This window comes from Prionailurus viverrinus, chromosome F1, assembly GCF_022837055.1.
Source record: "Prionailurus viverrinus isolate Anna chromosome F1, UM_Priviv_1.0, whole genome shotgun sequence".
Taxonomy (NCBI): Eukaryota; Metazoa; Chordata; class Mammalia; order Carnivora; family Felidae; genus Prionailurus; species Prionailurus viverrinus.
In genome coordinates this window covers 13,405,699-13,424,778 of record NC_062577.1, presented here as the reverse complement: position 1 = coordinate 13,424,778, position 19,080 = coordinate 13,405,699, and the positions used below count along the sequence as shown (strand labels likewise).

Genomic DNA, 19,080 nt, shown 5'->3' with positions numbered 1-19,080 from the left:
AACTTCGCGCGATTAGCCAAGTTGACGGATAAGGGTTAGTCGCTCGACCTCAGTTAAAATGACGACCGTAGTTGCTTCACTAACGGGTAATCGACACCAGGGAGGCTTCCGGCGTCGGACCGCAGAGCGAGTCGGGAAATGATTTTAAACCGAGAAGGCGGCTGAAGGCTTGGTTGCCGCTTCTCAAAGGCGGGGTTTCAAAGCTAGCTGGGCTCCTGAAGGGCTCAGGTGGAGAGAGGTGAGTTGGGACCTAGTGTCCCTTGCCCTTCCCCTCCTGAGGCAGAAGCCGACTTCACAGGAGCGAGGGTCGCAGAGTGGGTGGCCGGGTCAGCGGAAATGTCCCTCCCGGGGTGAATCGAAGGACGTCTGAGGCAGCGGGGGTCTTCTTACAGGGGCGTTTGTGTTCCTGGTGAACCCACTTTCTGTGGAACGAGAGGGAATTTGGAAGGGTCAGGGGTTCCCTGCAACTGTCTCTGAGCTGCCATTTTGGCGGTTTTTTTTTTTTTTTTTTTTTCTTTTTAAACTTCAGGGGACTTAGTCTCGATCCACACTTTTGGAACCAGATTTGAAGAATGATTCGTGAAGCCGGAATGGGTGACAGCGTCATCACAGCATTTCATTGGTAAGACGCTTTGTGTTTGTCCAGGACGGGCAGTAAGTTCTATTTTGCCCTTTTGTGCGTTCCTTATCTTTACAACACTTGTGTGTGCTTGGCACTCGGCCGAGCATTGGCGGTGGGATTTAGGTATTGGTGGCAGTGTAGAAACGTGAATGATTTACCGCAAGAAACCCCACTGAATTGTAACTGTGTGTTATGAACTGCAAGGGCAAGGAGAGTTGGCTGGGGAGCTAGCTCTGTGGACCCCTGCCCTTTCCTGAGGACGTGAACCCTACAGGATGGATCGCATTTGTCAGATGGGAGGAGAGAAGCCCTCTTAATTGGCTATAGGCTGAATAAAAAAGTCGGGGAGCAGAGGCAAACTTGACAGGAGGAGTAGGAGGGTGATGATCAGTATAGAGTAGGGCGTAGGGCAGTGGTTCTTAACCTTTCTGAAAATTGCCTGCTGGACCTTTCTCCATCCCCCTCCGCCACTAAATACACATGCCCACAACATTTTGCATACCACCGGAGAGGGTTGTTGGATTTTGGAAAGTCCATTTGTCCACAGATCTTGGGGTAAGAACTCTTGAATCAGTAGATGAACCTGGATAGTAGCAAATAATAAGATCAGCCAGGGTGGGACCTTGAGACTCAGAGTTTTGACTTCATTTAAATGATGTGTGGGAATTGGGATCTCCAGCATTGTAATGGCAAGATGAAAGGGGCGTCTATGCGTCCCTAGTTATGGGTTAGGGAAAGGGGTTAACATTAGGACACCGAAATGAGTTAAGGTATATTTTTAACCTCTTCATTATTGAGCAGGGTAAAATTGCACATTATTGAGTGTGGAGTGAGAGTAAAATAGATAGAAGTCATTTTCTGATCTTTAAATGTGTGGTTGGGCTATTTCACGTTATTACAGTATTATATACTTAAGGGAAATGTTTTCTCAAAACCAACCATCTCAGTGCTAATAGTCTTTTCTCACCTAGATGGATTTTTAATTTTAATTTTAATTTTTTTTTTTTTAATTCATAGCATTTTTCTTTTAAGGAGTCAAATTCAGCAGGGCTTATTTTGCCTTGAAATTGATCTTTACTCAAATGCAGTGTGCAAGGAGATAAGAGTACCCACTCTGACTTTATACTGTCTGAGTTCAAGTCCTGGTTCTTGCACTCTTTAACTGTTTCTTTGTCTTCCCATCTATCAACTGGAAACATGATAACCCACTTCGTGGGATTGTTTGAGGATTTAAATGACCATATTTGTTAGGGGCTTGGACAAGTACCTGGCACCTAATGAATGCTCAATAAATGTTAGCAGTTAATCCAAATGACAAATTTGAAAGAAACGTTCTGTGTAGATGGGACTGATTAAATTTTAAAAATTTCAAATTTTTATTTATTTATTTTTGAGAGAGAGAGAGAGAAACACAGAATGTGAGCGGGGGAGGGGCAGAGAGAGAGGGAGACACAGAATCCAAAGCAGGCTTCAGGCTGTGAGCTGCCAGCACAGAGCCTGACATAGGGCTGGAACTCATGAACTGCGAGATCATGTCCTGAGCCGAAGGCGGACGCTCAACCATCAGAGCCACCCAGGTGCCCCAAATTGTAAAGAGCTAATTCAGTATGCGCTTAAAGCTAGAATGCTTTAAAGTAGTTGCTATTTAAGTTATGTGGTATATGATCTTGCTTGGGCATTATCTGAACATTGAGAACTGTATGTTTAATTTATGAAATTTTGTGCAAGACAGAGGGTGTCCTACTTGGACATAATGAAATTTATCTTAAATATAGAAATAGTATAACTTTTCATTTGTGAAAAACTTTCTTCAAAGGGTTAACTGTGCTAGTACTTGGGAGTAGTTATTATAACCTTATATATAATTCCTTTCAATGAAAGTTATAATTTCAGAGTTCTATGAAATTCTTCTGTTCAATTAAACCAATACTCGTTAACAGTTAACACTCAGCATTATATTAGGGTAATTATATAAGCGATATAAAAAGCATTGTTTCAGTCAAGGTATTTTAGTTGTGTTGGAAAGAGAAAAAATGCACACCAAAAAAAAAAAAAATACTACAAGGAAGTATATGAATATGGACCAAAATGAGTAGTACAGACTAGATGGTCAAGGAGAGCTGTGTGAGCTGGTGTATTATTAATCTCCAAAGATTTTATGAAACATTATTGCGAGATTTTGTTAGGCTCATCCAGACGGTTTTTGGGCTTTTAAACAGTATTGACCTTGAGATCTTCTTTTATACACACACACCCATACACCTATACACGTTGCTTCCAGGAATGAACTATTGATACAGAGGTGTATAACATAGGTATTTTGGGGAAATTAACAAAATTCTACTTGGAAAGAGATCAAATTTGAGCATGATCTTAAAGGAGGTGAAATGATAAAAAGACACTTCAGATAGAGAATATGATTGATAGGCAAAAACAAGACAAGAATATGTTTATCTAGAAGCAGGATAAGGGCAAGCTGAATTATGAAAGATCTTAAATAATCAGCAGAAGAGTAGAATTTTCTCATCACTGTAAAGTTTTTTGCACAGGTGATGAAAGTGTCATTGCTGAAGAATGGATTACCTGTACATATGGAAAATGCTTAGTTGTGGTAGTAAGAACCTGGAGGTAGCTTTGGGAATGGATGACAAAACTGTTGAAGGAAAAACTCAAGAGAATGTGCTTAATGACTATCAGTTCAAGAATGAAAGTATCTTAAAAGAATTTAAATTAACATAGAAAATTGACAGGAATTTGAAAATGGACCAGCAAACTTTTGGAGAAGGATGTGAAGGAGTTGAATTTAGTTTGAACCTTCTGTTTGAAGTATCTGTAAGATATTCATAAAAATAGCCTATAGCAAATGGGAAATGTAGGACTTGGTTAAAAAGTCAAAACTGAGGGTGGGGAGGGGAAGGGAGAGAAATAATTTATTGATAGTGAGAAGAAGAATCAGTGAAACTATGAGCATGAGTTAACTTTTTAGTGTTCAGAATTTTGGTTTTATTTCTTTTCTGTAGACCATGGATCCTTATGATACACCAGAATCGACTCCGAGGCACGGTGCATCCTCAAGGCTTAAAGATTATTTTATAGGTGCCACCCCTTTGTGGAAACGATTAGAATCAGTCAGGAAGCAGGCTTCATTTGTCCCGACTCCACCTCGAAGGAAAATTCCTCAGTGTTCACAATTACAGGTATGCTTTTTGTGTTCCTTCATGTTACTCAATAATTGAGAACATTTGTGAATAAATTTTGCTTTTTATTACCTTTTAATGGTATTTTTAGTATCTCCTTAAATCTCTCAGATAATAAATGAGAAATAGTGAAAAATATTTGTGAGATAGTGAGAAGTAGTGAAAGTAGTTACTCACACCATCAATACCACCTCTGTTAAGTCTTTTTTAAAAAAGTTTATTTTGTGTACATAAGAGCGCAGGTACAAGTGGGACGGCGGTGGAGGGCGGGGAGCAGAGAGAAGGGAGAAAGAATCCCAAGTGGGCTTTGTGCTGTCAGCACAGAGCCTGACATGGGGCTTGGTCTCACACACTGTGAGATCATGCATGACCTGAGCCAAAATCAGTAGTTGGATGCTTAACCGACTGAGCCACCCAGGCTCCCCTGTTATATCTTTTAATCTCCAGCATTTCCACAGTATTTGTCTTTTATGACGTTAACGTTTTGAAGAATGTAGTTTCCTCCCTTATCCTTTTTAAATAGAATATTCTTCGTTTTGTATTTGACATTTCCTCGTGACTAGATTGAAGTTCTGTATTCTTGACTGGAATACAGCGTAGATGCTGTTGTCCTTGGGGATAACATCTGGTAGCACATAGGTGATCAGTTGTGATCATCCTGTCAAGGTGCTGCCCAGTGGTTACTGTTTTATTCCCCTCTGCATCTGATAAGCAGTCTGTGGGGAGACACTTTAGGATAATGTAAACATTCTGTTCTTATCAAAATTTCCCCTTGCACTTAATATCCATTGATAATTTTTGCCTGATTCCATAATCAGTTATGAGTTATAAGAACTCATAACTCTGATGACTCATAAACAATTCTGAAGGTTTATAATATTAGTAATTTGTGATTTCGCTGGAACATGAACTAAAACCCTAGTTAGTGCAGGTTTGATGTGTGGTTTTGAGGAACTTAGCAGAGTCTGGCGAATCAGTCCCCCACACCTTCCCTGTAATCTTTTCTTGTCAGTGTTGTGTGCCTCATGTCTTTTGGGATATGAGAACATTTTTGCTTCTTTCTGAAAAGTTTCTTAAATTACTAGCGATGGTGATGAAAGTGATGGTTCTTAACCATAGAACAGAAATTGTATATAAATTAAAGATTGGGATATCCAGGGGTACCTGGGTGGCTCAGTTGGTTAAGTGTCCAACTCTTGATTTTGGCTCAGGTCATGATCTCACACTTCATGAGTTTGAGCCCTGCCTCGGGCTCTGTGCTATTAACAGAATCTTGCTTGGGATTCTCTGTCTCCTTCTCTCTCCGCTGTTCCCCTGCTCATGCTTTCTTTCTCTCTCTCTCAAAAATAAATAAACATTTAAAAAGACAAAAGGATTGGGATGTCCAATTCAGTGCTTCCTTATCATACAAATAATTTTGTATCATATAAATTTTCTATCATGCAAATAGTTTTGCTGTACCTTTTGACAGTTATAAGAAAAAAGTTTATAACTTATAAAAGTTTTATACAAATTTCCATGAATACTGTAGTCAAAACAAATATTTTTGTCAAATGGACAACTGTAATGAAAGTTCCGGGGCGCCTGGGTGGCGCAGTCGGTTAAGCGTCCGACTTCAGCCAGGTCACGATCTCGCGGTCCGTGAGTTCGAGCCCCGCGTCAGGCTCTGGGCTGATGGCTCAGAGCCTGGAGCCTGTTTCCGATTCTGTGTCTCCTTCTCTTTCTGCCCCTCCCCCGTTCATGCTCTGTCTCTCTCTGTCCCAAAAATAAATAAACGTTGAAAAAAAAAATTTTTTTTAAAAAAAAGAAAGTTCCAAAAGATAGTTGGAGCTGTAAAACTATGTCAGGAAGTATGAATTTTATAGAACAATTCAGGATAAAAGTAGGGACCTGTACGGGGGTGTATGTGAAGGCCCTCAATAATGCCATAGAACCAATGTGAAGGATGTGTTGTTGTTGTTGTTGTTGTTTTTTAAGTTTATTTATTTATTTATTAAAAAAAAATTTTTAACCTTCATTTTTTGAGAGAGAGACAGAGTGAGCAGGGGAGGAACAGAGAGAGAAGGCGATACAGAATCCAAAGCAGGCTCTGAGCTGTCAGCACAGAGCCCCATGCGGGGCTCAAACTCACCACCCGTGAGATCATGACCTGAGCCAAAGTTGGACGCTTAACCAACTGAGCTACTCAGATGCCCCTATTTATTTATTTTGAGAGAGAGGGAACGCACACAAGCGTGTGCACTGGGGAGGGGCAGAGAGAGAGGGAGAGGAGAATCCCAAGCAAGGTCTGTGCTGCCAGTACAAACCAGACATGGGACTTGAACTCACAAACTGCGAGATCATGACCTGAACTGAAATCAAGACTCAGCTACTTAATGGAATGAGCTACTCACGTGCTGCAGAAGTGTTTTTGTTTTTGATGGTACCTGTGGTTCTCTTAGAGCATGGCAGAAATACTAAGTGTTTTTTTATTTGATCGACTGAATTTGACATTGGGTCATAGAATGGATTTACTGCTAAACATTTAAAACAATTACATAATTAACATGAATCAAATTTGATGCCCCAGGAATAGTTACTATTTTTTAAATCTATAATCTAAGTTTTTAAATGTTCATCCAATAAATATATATTGAACAACTGTTCTAGGATGGCAGTGTTCTAGGTGCTAGAGATGTAGCGCTGAATAAATCGACAAAAATCCCTGTTCTCTTCAAACTCATACTCTAGCAGGGAAGACAGACAATAAAAATCACACAAACATATAATACCAGATAGTAATAAAGCATGTTAAGGAGATACAGAGTGACAAAATTGGAGTGGGTGCAGGTGCAACTTTACATAGGGTGGCCTCTTGAGTGACATTTGGACAAAACTGAGTGAAGGAAGGGAACATGCCATGTGAACACATGTGTGGAGAGCATTCCAGAGGGAAGGTACAGTGAATGAAAAGCCCTGTTCAGGGATCTTCAGAGTCCTGCAGACTCCAGTTTGGTTGGAATGTAAAGATCAGGTACACAGATTTGTAGTAAATATTTAAAATTCTTTGATTAAATTCTTATTTACTAATGTTTCCTAATTCTTAAACTACTGTTGTCTTGATTGTTTTTTCTCTCTAGGAAGATAATGATCCTCAAAAGTTTGCATTTCTTCTGCATAAACAATGGACTTTATATAGTTTAACTCCCCTATATAAATTCTCCTATACTAATCTCAAAGAGTATTCTAGACTTCTGAGTGCATTTATTGCTGCTGAAAAGCAAAAAGGGCTTGCTGTTGAAGTGGGAGAAGACTTCAACATCAAAGTGACTTTCTCCACTCTCCTAGGAATGAAAGGAACACAAAGAGACCCTGAAGCATTTCTTGTCCAGGTATGTTGTATAAACAGTATTTGCTTCCCAGGAAAAGAATCTGCACTGTCTTGGTTTAGAAATTGTGGTATTTTCTTACTGTTTAAAAATATTTTGAGCTTGTGATTTATAACCTTTTTTATGTCTTGTTTGACCAAATTGTAGTAATTAGATATGGCCAACTTAAAGGTTTTTTTTGTGGGGGGCACCTGGGTGGCTCAGTCTGTTAAGCGTCTGACTTCAGCTCAGGTGATGATCTCCCGGTTTGTGAGTTTGAGCCCCACGTTGGGCTCTGTGCTGACAGCTCAGGGCCTGAGCCTGCTTCGGATTCTGTGTCTCCCTCTGTCTCTACCCCTTGCTCACTCACACTCTGTCTCTCTATCTCAAAAATAAATAAACATTAAAAAAAAGGTTTTTCTAAAATAAATGATTATGATATAATGATTATGATATAATGATTATGATATAATATCATGATTATGATATAATATTTATTTTATAAAACTTAGAAAATACATAAAAATACAAAGAAAATTAAAAACCACAGTTTAACATTTTGGCATACATCTGTTTGGCAATAGACAACCTGAGTAAGCTTCTCATTTGGAAAGTTATTAATTATTGGTTCAATTTCTTAATTTATTAATTGAATCAATTCAGTTTCTTGAACCAATTCAATTTCTTAATTGAACCAATAATTAATAACTTTCCAAAATAGAAAGCGCCAGGCCCAGATAAGTTCACTGGTAAAAGCTGCCAAAAGTTTAATTAAGGAAGAAATTATTTTAATTCTATAGTCTCTTTGGAGTATAGAACCAGAGGGAGTACTTTCTAACTCATTCTGCCAGGCCAGTGTTACCCTAATACCAAAATTAGACAAAGATTATTTAAGAAACGACAGATTGATCTCTCTCATGAACATAGACACATCTGTCTGGCTATCTGGATCTATTAAAATTGGGATCATATTGCCCATACTTTTGCATTATGGCTTTTAAAAAAAAAAATAATGTCATAGGTAATTACTCATATCATTAAGAATTCTACATTTTATAAGTATATCTGTGTAATTCTATGGTTTTTACTAGGACCAAATTCCTAGAAGTGGAATTTTAGCAAAAAACAAATATGTAACATGGGGCCCCTGGGTGACTCTGTCAGTTGAGCATCTGACTCTTGATTTTGGCTCAGGTCATGATCCCAAGGTTGTGGGATTGAACCCTGCATTGGGCTCATGGAGTCTGCTTGAAATTCTCCCTCTCCTCCCATCCCCCCTCACTTGCACACACATATGCACACTCTTAAAAAAATGAAAAATAAAAAATAAAAGTAACATATCATTATATATTGTGAAATGTTCAGTTACTCTTACTTAAAAGTAATATGACTATCTTGATTTATTAAGAAATTGGATTTATTATTCATGCCTGCTACTTCTGTTTATTCTGAGTTAACTCATAGTCACCACAAATTAAATTCTGAAATTGTGAAAAGATCTAATTTTATTTATCTGTATAGATTGGGTTAAAAAACTGTGGCCTGCAGGTCAAATCTGATTTGCTGCTTGTTTTTGTTTTTTGTTGTTGATGTTTTTCTAAATAAGGTTTTATTGGAACAGAACTCCTTTCATTTGTTTACATTATTGTGTATGGCTGCTTTTGTGCTACGACAGCACATTTGAGTGGTTGCTTACAAAGCCTAAAATATTTACTGTCTGATTCTTACAGAAAAAATTTGCTGACACTTGGTATAGATCTGGTGTTGGCAAGGATCTTCAGGAGTCTTAGGGGTAGGTTTAGCTGCATAAAACAGAAAGCCTAAATAACAGTGAATTAGATGCCTATCTTGAGGTTAATTAATAGAGGTTTATTTGTCTTTTTATTTAAAAAAAAATTTTTTTTTAAATGTTTTATTTATTCTTGAGAGAGAGACAGAGCATGAATGAGGGAGGGGCACAGCGAGAGAGGGAGACACAGAATCCGAAGCAGACTCCAGGCTCTGAGCTGTCAGCACAAAGCCCGACATGGGGCTCGAACTCACAGGCCGTGAGAACATGACCCGAGCCGAAGTTGGACGCTCAACCGACTGAGCCACCCAGGTGCCCCGACGTTTATTTGTCTTACAAAAAAAGTGGAGTAAGCTGTTTAAGACTGGTGTATGCTTCATGAATTAATAACTTAGGCTCCTTCTATCTTCTGTATCATCCTTGGTGCATGGCTTCCATCCTTAAAGTCACATTGGAGTCTAATATGGCTCTTGAAGCGCTAAATATTAGATGCAAGTTCCAGGCAGGAGGAAGTAGGGGGAAGATGGGAAGGGCAAATAGGATGCCTGCCTGAGTAAGTTTTTAACGAGACTGCTAAGACCCAACCACTTCTTTTTGCATCCCTGTTGGAAGGCAGACTAGGAAATTTTTCTTTTTTAGTGGGTACTTTGCTACCTCCTTAAAAGCATCTCATTAAAAGCACAGTTTTATTGTGGAAGGAAAAGTAGGTACTGGGTAGACAGCAGTCTTTGTCAAATGAAGCAGTTGATTTCCCAGAGAAGTGATGTGATTTGCATGTCAACAGGTAAGCAACTGTTCCTGTGCAGAATAGAAATGACCTCTTGAACTCTTAGCAGAGTGTCCTAATAGTTCGCAAATTAAAACTCATTTCTTCACAGGGTTCCCGGACTTTTAGGTTATACAAGTGTGATAGACATGTCTGGCTGGGCTTTACGGTTTTTGAGAATCGCTTGTAGTCTCTTGAACAAGAAGGCAAAATATGCTAAAAGTAACTTTTTAAATGATGATCTCTAACAGGATCTGATACTGGGCTGTGTTCTTCACCTTATCCTGGTCAAACTTTAAAACTTCTGTGAATATCTTGGGGCGCCTGGGTGGCTCAGTCGGTTGAGCATGTGACTTTGGCTCAGGTCATGATCTCACAGTCTGTGAGTCCGAGCCCCGCGTCGGGCTCTGTGCCGACAGCTCAGAGCCTAGAGCCTGTTTCGGATTCTGTGTCTCCCTCTGTCTCTGACCCTCCCCCATTCATGCTCTGTCTCTCTCTGTCTCAAAAAAATAAATAAAGGTTAAAAATAAAACTTCTATGAATATCTGGAAGGTATGTTTGTCATGTAGTTTATAAATTTGAAGTTTGAAGGGTTAGTCAGTCTGCTGGAAAATATAATCAAGATTCTAAAAAATCTGAATGGATTGGCACAATGGGTCAAATTGAGAGTGAAATTTTAATAAGAATACAATATTCCTCTATATATTATGGGAGATTTACCTATTAACAGCAAGGATGAATAAGGATAATTTAAAGCTGTCAACTAAAAATTAGAAAACTGCAATCTAAGGTTATATTAGTAGTAGTATAATCTAGGTCTTTTTGAAGTAATTATACTCACTTATGAATGACTCTCATGCAGAAGAATTTCAGAGTAAGCAGGATAATGTGTGTATCATAGAAGGAATGGTTAAAGAAACTGGAGATGTTGAACCTGGCATTACATATGATTGGGATTATCAGATATTTGAAGGGCTTTTTCTGTGGAAGAGAGATTAGATTTGATTTGTTCTACATGCACATAAAGAAGAAAGCAGGACCTGTGGTAGATACTGTGTGCCTAACATATGAAAGAACAATTTTAAGTTGGTAGAGCTGCCTTAGGAAATCCTGAATTCTTCCTCAATGAAAGAATTCAAACACATTGAATATGTGACTTTTTATAGTCCCTTCTGAAGTTGAAATTTTGAGGGCCCCCTCTCCCCGCCAAGGATAGCATACTTGGTTATACCATATTGGCATTCCTTAATTTGCTTATTTTGCATTTTGGCTGCACCAAGATCTTGCCATATACCATGTCCTAATAAGAATATTAAGAGGTAGGAGTGCCTGGGTGGCTCAGTGAGTTGAGCGTCTGACTCTTGATTTAGGCTCAGGCTTGTGGTATTGAGCCCCACATTGAGGTCCATGCTGAGCATGGAGCCTGCTTAAGATTCTCTCTCTCTCTTTCTCTCTCTCTCTCTCTCTTTCTCTCTCTTCCTCTCTCTTCCTCTCTCTTCCTCCCTACCCCACCACCCCACCCCTTGCCCCTCTTCCCACTTACATGCTCCCTGGCTCTCAAAAAAAAAAAAAAAAAAAAAGAAAAAATATTAGGAGGAAAGTCAGTTAACTTGATAAACCCTAATAATGATTAGGGAGATTATTCCCATTATGTTTTTTTGGCAAATAATACAATATATCTTCTTATTTTTTAATGTACTAATTTTGAGAAGGTGTAACTTAAGAGTAAAGGTACTTTTGCATTTAATGAACTCCCCCGTTTTTTTCTTTGTAGATTCTGTCAAAATCTCAATTACCATCAGAGAACAGAGGACAAAAAGTGTTGTGGACTGGTTGGTTCTGCTGTGTATTTGGAGACAGTCTTCTGGAGACTGTTCCAGAAGATTTCACCTGTGTACCTTTATTTCTTGCAAATGGAGCAGAGACGAATACAGCCATAGTTGGAACCTGGTTTCAGGAAACTTTTGATTGTCATTTCAGTTCCTTAGCAATCAATGCGTTTAATCTTTCCTGGATGGCTGCTATGTGGACTGCATGCAAAATGGACCAATATATGGCTACTACTGAATTTCTTTGGTCTGTACCGTGTAGCCCTCAAAGTCTGGACATTTCTTATGCCATACATCCAGAGGATGCAAAAGCTTTGTGGGACAGCGTCCACAAAACACCTGGGGAAGTTACTCAGGAGGAAGTTGACTTATTCATGGACTGCCTTTATTCACACTTCCATAGGCATTTCAAAATTCATTTATCAGCCACAAGATTGGTCCGTGTTTCAACATCTGTAGCTTCAGCACATACTGATGGAAAAATAAAGGTTAGTTTGAACATATCTAGCTAGGTAATTTTTTCTTACTGCATAGTTTTCAAAATGTATAGAGATTGTATTTTCCACATTGAAGAAACACGTTTGAATGCTAATTCGAGACAGTAGAGAGATTTTATGCTTTATAAATGATTTGCTAGAAAGTCTTCAGCCTTTAGATGCAGCTCTGTAATGGAAGGATACTATATACTGTGTGCTACAGGCTTTGGTAATAAAATGAATACAGTAACTTTGAAACTTTCAGAATTATGTTTCCTCAAACTTTGAAATAATTATCAGAGCAACAGAGGATTTTTTGTGTTATATCAGAAAATTATAGCCAGAAATACCTAACTAAGATGACATCTTTATATTTTAGACTTTTCTGTCTCTAGTGGCAAAGAAATAATTGACATTGTTTTATTCTCTAGGAAGTTTTTTTTTTTTAATGTTTTACTTATTTTTGAAAGAGAGACAGAGTGTGAGCAGGGGAGGGGCAGAGAAAAAGGGAGACACAGAATCTAAAGCAGGCTTCAGCCTCCAAGCTGTCAGCACAGAGCCTGACACAGGCCTTGAACTCATGAACCATGAGATCATGACCTGAGCCGAAGTTGGGTGCTTAACTGAGCCACCCAGGCACCCCTACTCTCTGCAAAGTATTTATTAGAGGAAATCTCAGAAATAAACTGAGAGTAGGTACCTAAATATAATAAAATATATCAATATATTTAAAATGTATTAAACTATGGCTACAGTAAACACTCTGAATATTGGTCTTGTCACTGAGCTAGGATTTTAATAGATCTTAATTTTAAATGTTTTTCTTTTTTAATTCTTTTTTAATGTATTTATTTATGAGAGAGAGACTGAGCGTGAGCTGGGAGGGCCAGTGAGCTGGGAAGGGCCAGAGAGAGAGGGAAACACAGAATCTGAAGCAGGCTCTAGGCTCTGAGCTGTCAGCACAGAGTCCAATGCGGGGCCTGAACTCATGAACTGTGAGATCGTGACCTGAGCCAAAGTCAGAAGCTTAACTGACTGAGCCACCCAGGTGCCCCAATAGACCTTAATTTTAATCTTCAGAGCAACCCTGTAGTAGGTATTTTTATCCACATTTTATTTTTAAAACAAGGAAACAAGGCCAAGATAGGTTTTAGTGATACCTGCAAGATAGTTTGGTAAGAAGAGGAGTCAATATTTGAGTGCTTATCTCTTAGGTTCCCAAAAGTTCATGCTCTATAAGCACTATATTAGTGTTTTTCGAACTGAAAGTCATAATGCAATAGTAGGTTGGAAAATGATGGGAAGAGAACAGCTTTAAAAAACAAAAGAAATCTGGGTGCCTGGGTGGCTCAGCTGGTTAAGCATCTGACTTCAGCTCAGATCATGATCTTGCAGTTCATGAGTTCAAGCCCTGCATCAGGCTCTGTGCTGACAGCTCTGAGCGTGGAGCCTGCTTCTGATTCTGTGTTTCCCTCTCTCTCTATACCTCCCTCAATTGTGTTTGCTCACTCTCTCTCGCTCTCTCTCGCTCTCTCTCTCAAAAGTAAATAAACATTAAAAACAAAGAAATATAATTGAAAATATAAAAATGAGTATCACATGTGGTAAGGGTATACATTTGCTTGTACTGGATCATGATGTTAAATTTATTTCTTACTCTGATTTGCAGTAAAACATTTGAAAGATTATATCATGTTATTTTGAAATTATAAAGGGAAAAAATTCCATTTTCGCACCTCAGAATTCAGTGTTCATGAGGTCTTAATATATTTTAAAATTTTGTTTTCATATGCTCACACTCCATTAGTAAACTACATTTAAAAACTGTTTTGTAAAATGTGTTCTTATGAAGACAAAGGTGGTTCTTAAGCACATTTATTTTATCTGGTCTATTGTAAATCTAAGAGCCCCTCTTAATAATGTAAGACAGTAACTGGCTCGTAGCTTTGCATAATGCCGTGATGATAACTAACATTTATTAAGCACTGATTGTGCCAGCCATTTTTAAGCATTTTATGTATATTGTCTCATTTAGTTTTTCACAACAACCTATTTCCATAGGTTGTAAAGAGAAAACTAACACAGGGAATAAGTAGGTTCCCTCATATCACACAGGTAATAAGTAGATTTTGCATTTGAACCCAGTCATCTGACTCGAAAGCTTATGCTTTTTTTTTTTTTTTTTTTTAACGTTTGTTTATTTTGAGAGAAAAAGTGAGCTGGGGGGACGAGAGAGAGGGAGAGAGAGAATCCTAAGCAGGCTTGACGCTATCAGTGCAGAGCCTGACGGGGCTCTATCCCAAGACCCTGGGATCATGACCTGCGCTGAAACCAGGCGGAGGACACTCAACTGACTGGCCACCCGGGCTCCCCAAAGCTTCTGCTTTTAACTGCAACAGTGTACTGCTGTCAAGAATGATGTGTCAGCCAGGTTTCTGCCACCTGCTTAGTTTCTACAAGATACTTTTTAAAAAAAAAGTTTTTTTTCATTTTTAAATGTTTATTTATTTTGAGAGAGAGAGAGAATCCCATGCGGGGTTCTCATTGTCAGCATGAAGGCCGATGCAGGGCTCAAACCCGTGAACCGTGAGGCCATGACCTGAGCCAAAATCAAGAGTCAGAGACTTAACCAACTAAGCCATCCAGGTGCCCCTCTACAAGGTACTTTTGGAGTCTATATCCCTTTGAGAAGAAGGAAGCTATGGAACCCTTTTCTAGAAATGTAGATCCAAGCGATTCATGGATTCCCTTCTCTCCCCTTACTTCTTAGGCAGATAGCCTAACTGTGGAAGCCAGGATAAATAAGAACCTTAGTCTAGTTATTTCTAAGCACCATTGACTAATAGTTGTATATTTATTAAAGTTAGTAGTCTTCATTAAGTAAAATCTATTTGACTTAGAGCCACAGTGGTATGGGTTGATCTTAAGATTGCAGATACGGAATTTAAAATAAGCCTGGAATTTTTATCAAACTGCTTTGTTATAATAATTCTAACTTTAATTTTTTTTTGTTTGTTTTTTTCAGATTCTGTGTCATAAATACCTCATTGGAATCTTGGCATATTTGACAGAACTGGCAATTTTTCAAATTGATTGAGGTCTTGTGGGAACTATAAATATAAATTATGGATTATATAACTTTTTCCTCACAGATTATTTGCCTAATTTCTATGCTGAGAGGAACTGCAGGAGAAACATGCATCTATATCTGCATCTGTTTTCCTCTCAGTGCCTTTGGAATTGCCCAGATAGAAGCCAAAAAGGATCTAGAACAAAGAAGGTGGTAGCGAATGAATCACACCCAGGTGTTCATATAATAGTCACGATGATCTGGGAGGCCAGTCTTTAGAAAATGCTGAGTTGTTATTTTCTTGGGCCATCTTATATCAAATTTTTAGGATTCAAATGAGATATCTCTAATATTGAGTGTTTTTGATTTGGGTCTTTAAAAAGCTTTAATCCCTTTTAAGCATTTTAGACTTGGATTCAGAGAGAATTTCTGTCTTCTAAAGACATTTTCCTACTATCATTTCACTGTAGAGAGTTGGCAATCAAAATCCTCTCCAAAGGAAACTAAAAATTAATATACATTTATTAAAGCCACTAATATGCTTCTGTTTTTAATGCTGTTCAATTCTTATTGCAATGTTGAATTAAATATTCACTTTTAAAATGAAGCAGCGTGTTTATCAGTGTCTTGGTGGCAGATCTTTAATTAATGTCTCAGCAATGAGAAGTCATAGGCTTTTTCTGTAGCACAAAGGTTACAAACCAGCAATTATATAGAACCATACTTATAGAATTGAAAGGGACCTGTGAGCCTCTTTTGAGAGCAGCAGTTATCTTGTTTAACTTTCATGTCCCTAATTTTGCTTTAGCACAGTGCTTGGTAAATGTCTGCAGGTTAAGTAAATGTATTTTAACCAAATCTTCCATTTTATAGATGAAAACTATGAGATTGAACAACTTAGGAGACTTGCCCAAGATGCTGTGTTTAAATCTCTTGTTTTAATTTATGGAGTATGGGAACATTTTGTTTTACTTTAGAAACTCTTTTTTAAAAGTTGTTTGAAAGGAAATTAATAGGCTGTCTTTCTAAAAGGTTAACTTTTGGAATGGAATATTATTTCACATATACTAGGAACAGCAGAGATAGTGGAAAAAGCATGGGCTTTGGAGTGAGACAGTCATTAATTTAACTAATATTAAGTTCCTGCTGTGTACTTAGAATTGTATTGGGTAACAGGGGTATAGCAGTGAAGACAAAAAAGATCCCTGTCATTTGGAAATTACATTCTAGTGGAGGAAGGCAAAAAATAAATAATTTCTGTGGAGATAAATACTTAAGGCAGTACAACATGGAAAGGGGGTCTCTCTGGGTAGGTGACATTTGAGCTAGGTCCTGAATGCTGAGGGAACCAGTGAAGCTGTGTGAAGATCTGTGGGAGGGTTTGCTAGGCAGGTGAAATGGCGAGAGCAAAGGCTTTGAGATAGGTAAGAGGTTGGCTTATTTGAGGAATAAAGGAAGTCTGTGTGGCTGAAGGAAGTCAGGGTGGAGTAGTATTAGATGAGACTGAAGAGATTGTGCAGCAGAGACTTATTCCATGGGTATGTCTCCCAATTTTTGACTGAGCATGTGGTTGTCCAGAATAAAGATGGTCTTTTCTGGCCTTTCTCATAGGTAGGTGTAGTCCTATGACTAAGTTCTGACCCATGGCATATAAATGGAAGGATCAGGAATCTTCCTTAAAAAACAGCAGACATATACCCCTTGGCTTTTTCTTATTCTGCCATCTTTGCTGCTTGGAACACATATAATGACTGGAATTCTAGCCACTCTTTTTGGTCACGGGGATGCAGGTCAGGTCATAGGAATGGTGGAACATGGCCTGAAACGAGTTTGTGCCTTGAGGACTTCTTGAGGCTGAACCCCAGTGCCACCCTTGGGCAGTCTTCCTATGGACCTGTGTGTCAGAGAGGTAAACTTTTATCTTGTGCAAGCTGGTGCTTAAAGACATTTTGGGTCTCTTGCTCATAGCCAAACCTAATCTTGATAGAAAGAGGCAGGATCTACGTCATCTAAGTTTTTGTAGCTATTTGTGAAGAGGCTGGATTTCATTCTAAATGCAGTGGGAAGCCATTGAAGTTTTAAGCAGGAGAGAATATTACCTAATCTGTATTTTATAAGATATGAGGGAGAATGAATTATAGGTGGACAAGAGTGAAAGGGAAAACAGTTAAAAGATTGTTAGAAATGGTACAAATTCAGTGGAGAAATTAGCAATATCTAGCAAAATGTTGTAGGATTTACCCTTTGACAAGCAATCCCATTTCTAGAATTCTATCCCCAAAACTCCCTGGCAAAATATAAATGAAGCCCGTATAAGGCTATTTATTGCAATGGTGTTTGGTAGCAAAACTGAAAACAATCCAAGTGCCCATCCCATGGGGATTGTTTGAATAAATTATGGTATAGCGACACAATGAATTACCACTATGTAACCATAAAAAGGTTTGTGGAAGATAATCTAATACTACCATGGAGTGATCCTTTTTTTTATAGTTTTTTTATTTTTATTTTTTTGACTAAAATACTCATTTTATTTATTTATTTTTTTAATATGAAATTTATTGTCAAATTGGTTTCCATACAACACCCAGTGCTCATTCCAGCAGGTGTCCTCCTCAATACCCATCACCCACCCTCCCCTCTCTCCCACCCCCCATAAACTCTCAGTTCGTTCTCAGTTTTTAGGAGTCTCTTATGTTTTGGCTCCCTCCCTCTCTAACCATTTTTTTTTTTCCTTCCCCTCCCCCATGGTCTTCTGTTAAGTTTCTCAGGATCCACACAGGAGTGAAAACATTACCATGGAGTGATCTTGATCTCTAGGATATGTTATGTGAAAGAGCAACTTGTGGACAGTGTGCTGTCTGTTATGGATGGAATGGGTGAAATATGAATATGTGTGTGTATTTCCTTATGTTTCCAAAAACCAATGGAAGAATAAACCAACTAATAAAAATGGTTACTAACTAGGGGGAAGGAAGGAACTGGGTAAGGGGGACAGAAATTAAAGTTAAAACTTACCTGAATGTTCCTTTTTTATAGTTTGGAACCATTTAAGTGTTTTTTGTTTTGTTTTGTTTTTTAATTTTTTTTTTCAACGTTTATTTATCTTTGGGACAGAGAGAGGCAGAGCATGAATGGGGGAGGGGCAGAGAAAGAGGGAGACACAGAATCGGAAACAGGCTCCAGGCTCTGAGCCATCAGCCCAGAGCCTGACGTGGGGCTCGAACTCACAGACCGCGAGGTTGTGACCTGGCTGAAGTCGGACGCTTAACCGACTGCGCCACCCAGGTGCCCCTAAGTGTTTTATATAGTTCTGAAAATTAGATCAAAAAGAAAAGGCAATCTTAAAAATTGAAAACAAATGAACCTAACTATATTAAGTTCTTGTCATAATCACACAAATAATTATTTTTAGCATCTTTAAATCCTAGTATTTTGACGTACATTGTCAGCTATGTCTTAGGAAAAGAAGAGCAGCAAAGGAATTTAAGTTGCACTCAGTTATCTTGTGATTAATAATATTGGTATTGTTGTTTTACCACTGTTTGTAATAAGATAAAACATGTAACAATATTACCAAGATTTTGAGTGTAAAAGAAAAGACATACAATTATAAAGTAAGCTAAGTAGAAACTCTGTAATGTTAAATTTGAATTGGAAATACCAGAGTGAACTCATTTACTTTCAAAATGCAAGTTTTTAATTTTGATGAAGTCCAATTTATCAGTTATTTTATTTCTTGTGCTTTTGGTGCTGTGTCTAAGAAACTGTTGCTTAATCTAAGGTCCCAAAGAATTATTCCTATGTTTTTTTAAGGATCTTATAATTTTAGGTTTAAATTTAGGTCTGTAATCCATTTTGAAGTTTTTTTTTAAGTTTATTTATTTGAAGAGAGAGCATGCAAGCGGGGGCGGGTCAGAGAGAGGGGGAGAATCCCAAGCAGGCTCTGCACTGGAAGCGCAGAGCTCGATGTGGGGCAAGATC

The 19,080-nt window shown here is 38.3% G+C and overlaps 1 protein-coding gene across 2 annotated transcripts; it reads left to right on the top strand.

Annotated features, from left to right (window-relative positions):
- Positions 1-126: 126 nt before the first annotated feature.
- CENPL (centromere protein L) lies at positions 127-18,227 on the top strand. 2 transcript variants are annotated; one of them, XR_007148368.1, is made up of 7 exons: positions 127-238; positions 530-622; positions 3,643-3,819; positions 6,939-7,190; positions 11,496-12,038; positions 15,052-17,005; positions 17,868-18,227. XR_007148368.1 is itself a non-coding variant. In XM_047841556.1 (7 exons), exons 3-6 carry the CDS (start codon positions 3,646-3,648, stop codon positions 15,121-15,123), a joined length of 1,041 nt encoding a protein of 346 aa, XP_047697512.1. In that variant the 5' UTR covers positions 127-238; positions 530-622; positions 3,643-3,645; the 3' UTR covers position 15,124; positions 17,868-18,227. The 2 variants fall into 2 exon arrangements, 1 of the variants encoding a protein (XP_047697512.1); XM_047841556.1 differs by having other exon boundaries at positions 15,052-15,124.
- The last annotated feature ends 853 nt before the right edge of the window (positions 18,228-19,080 follow it).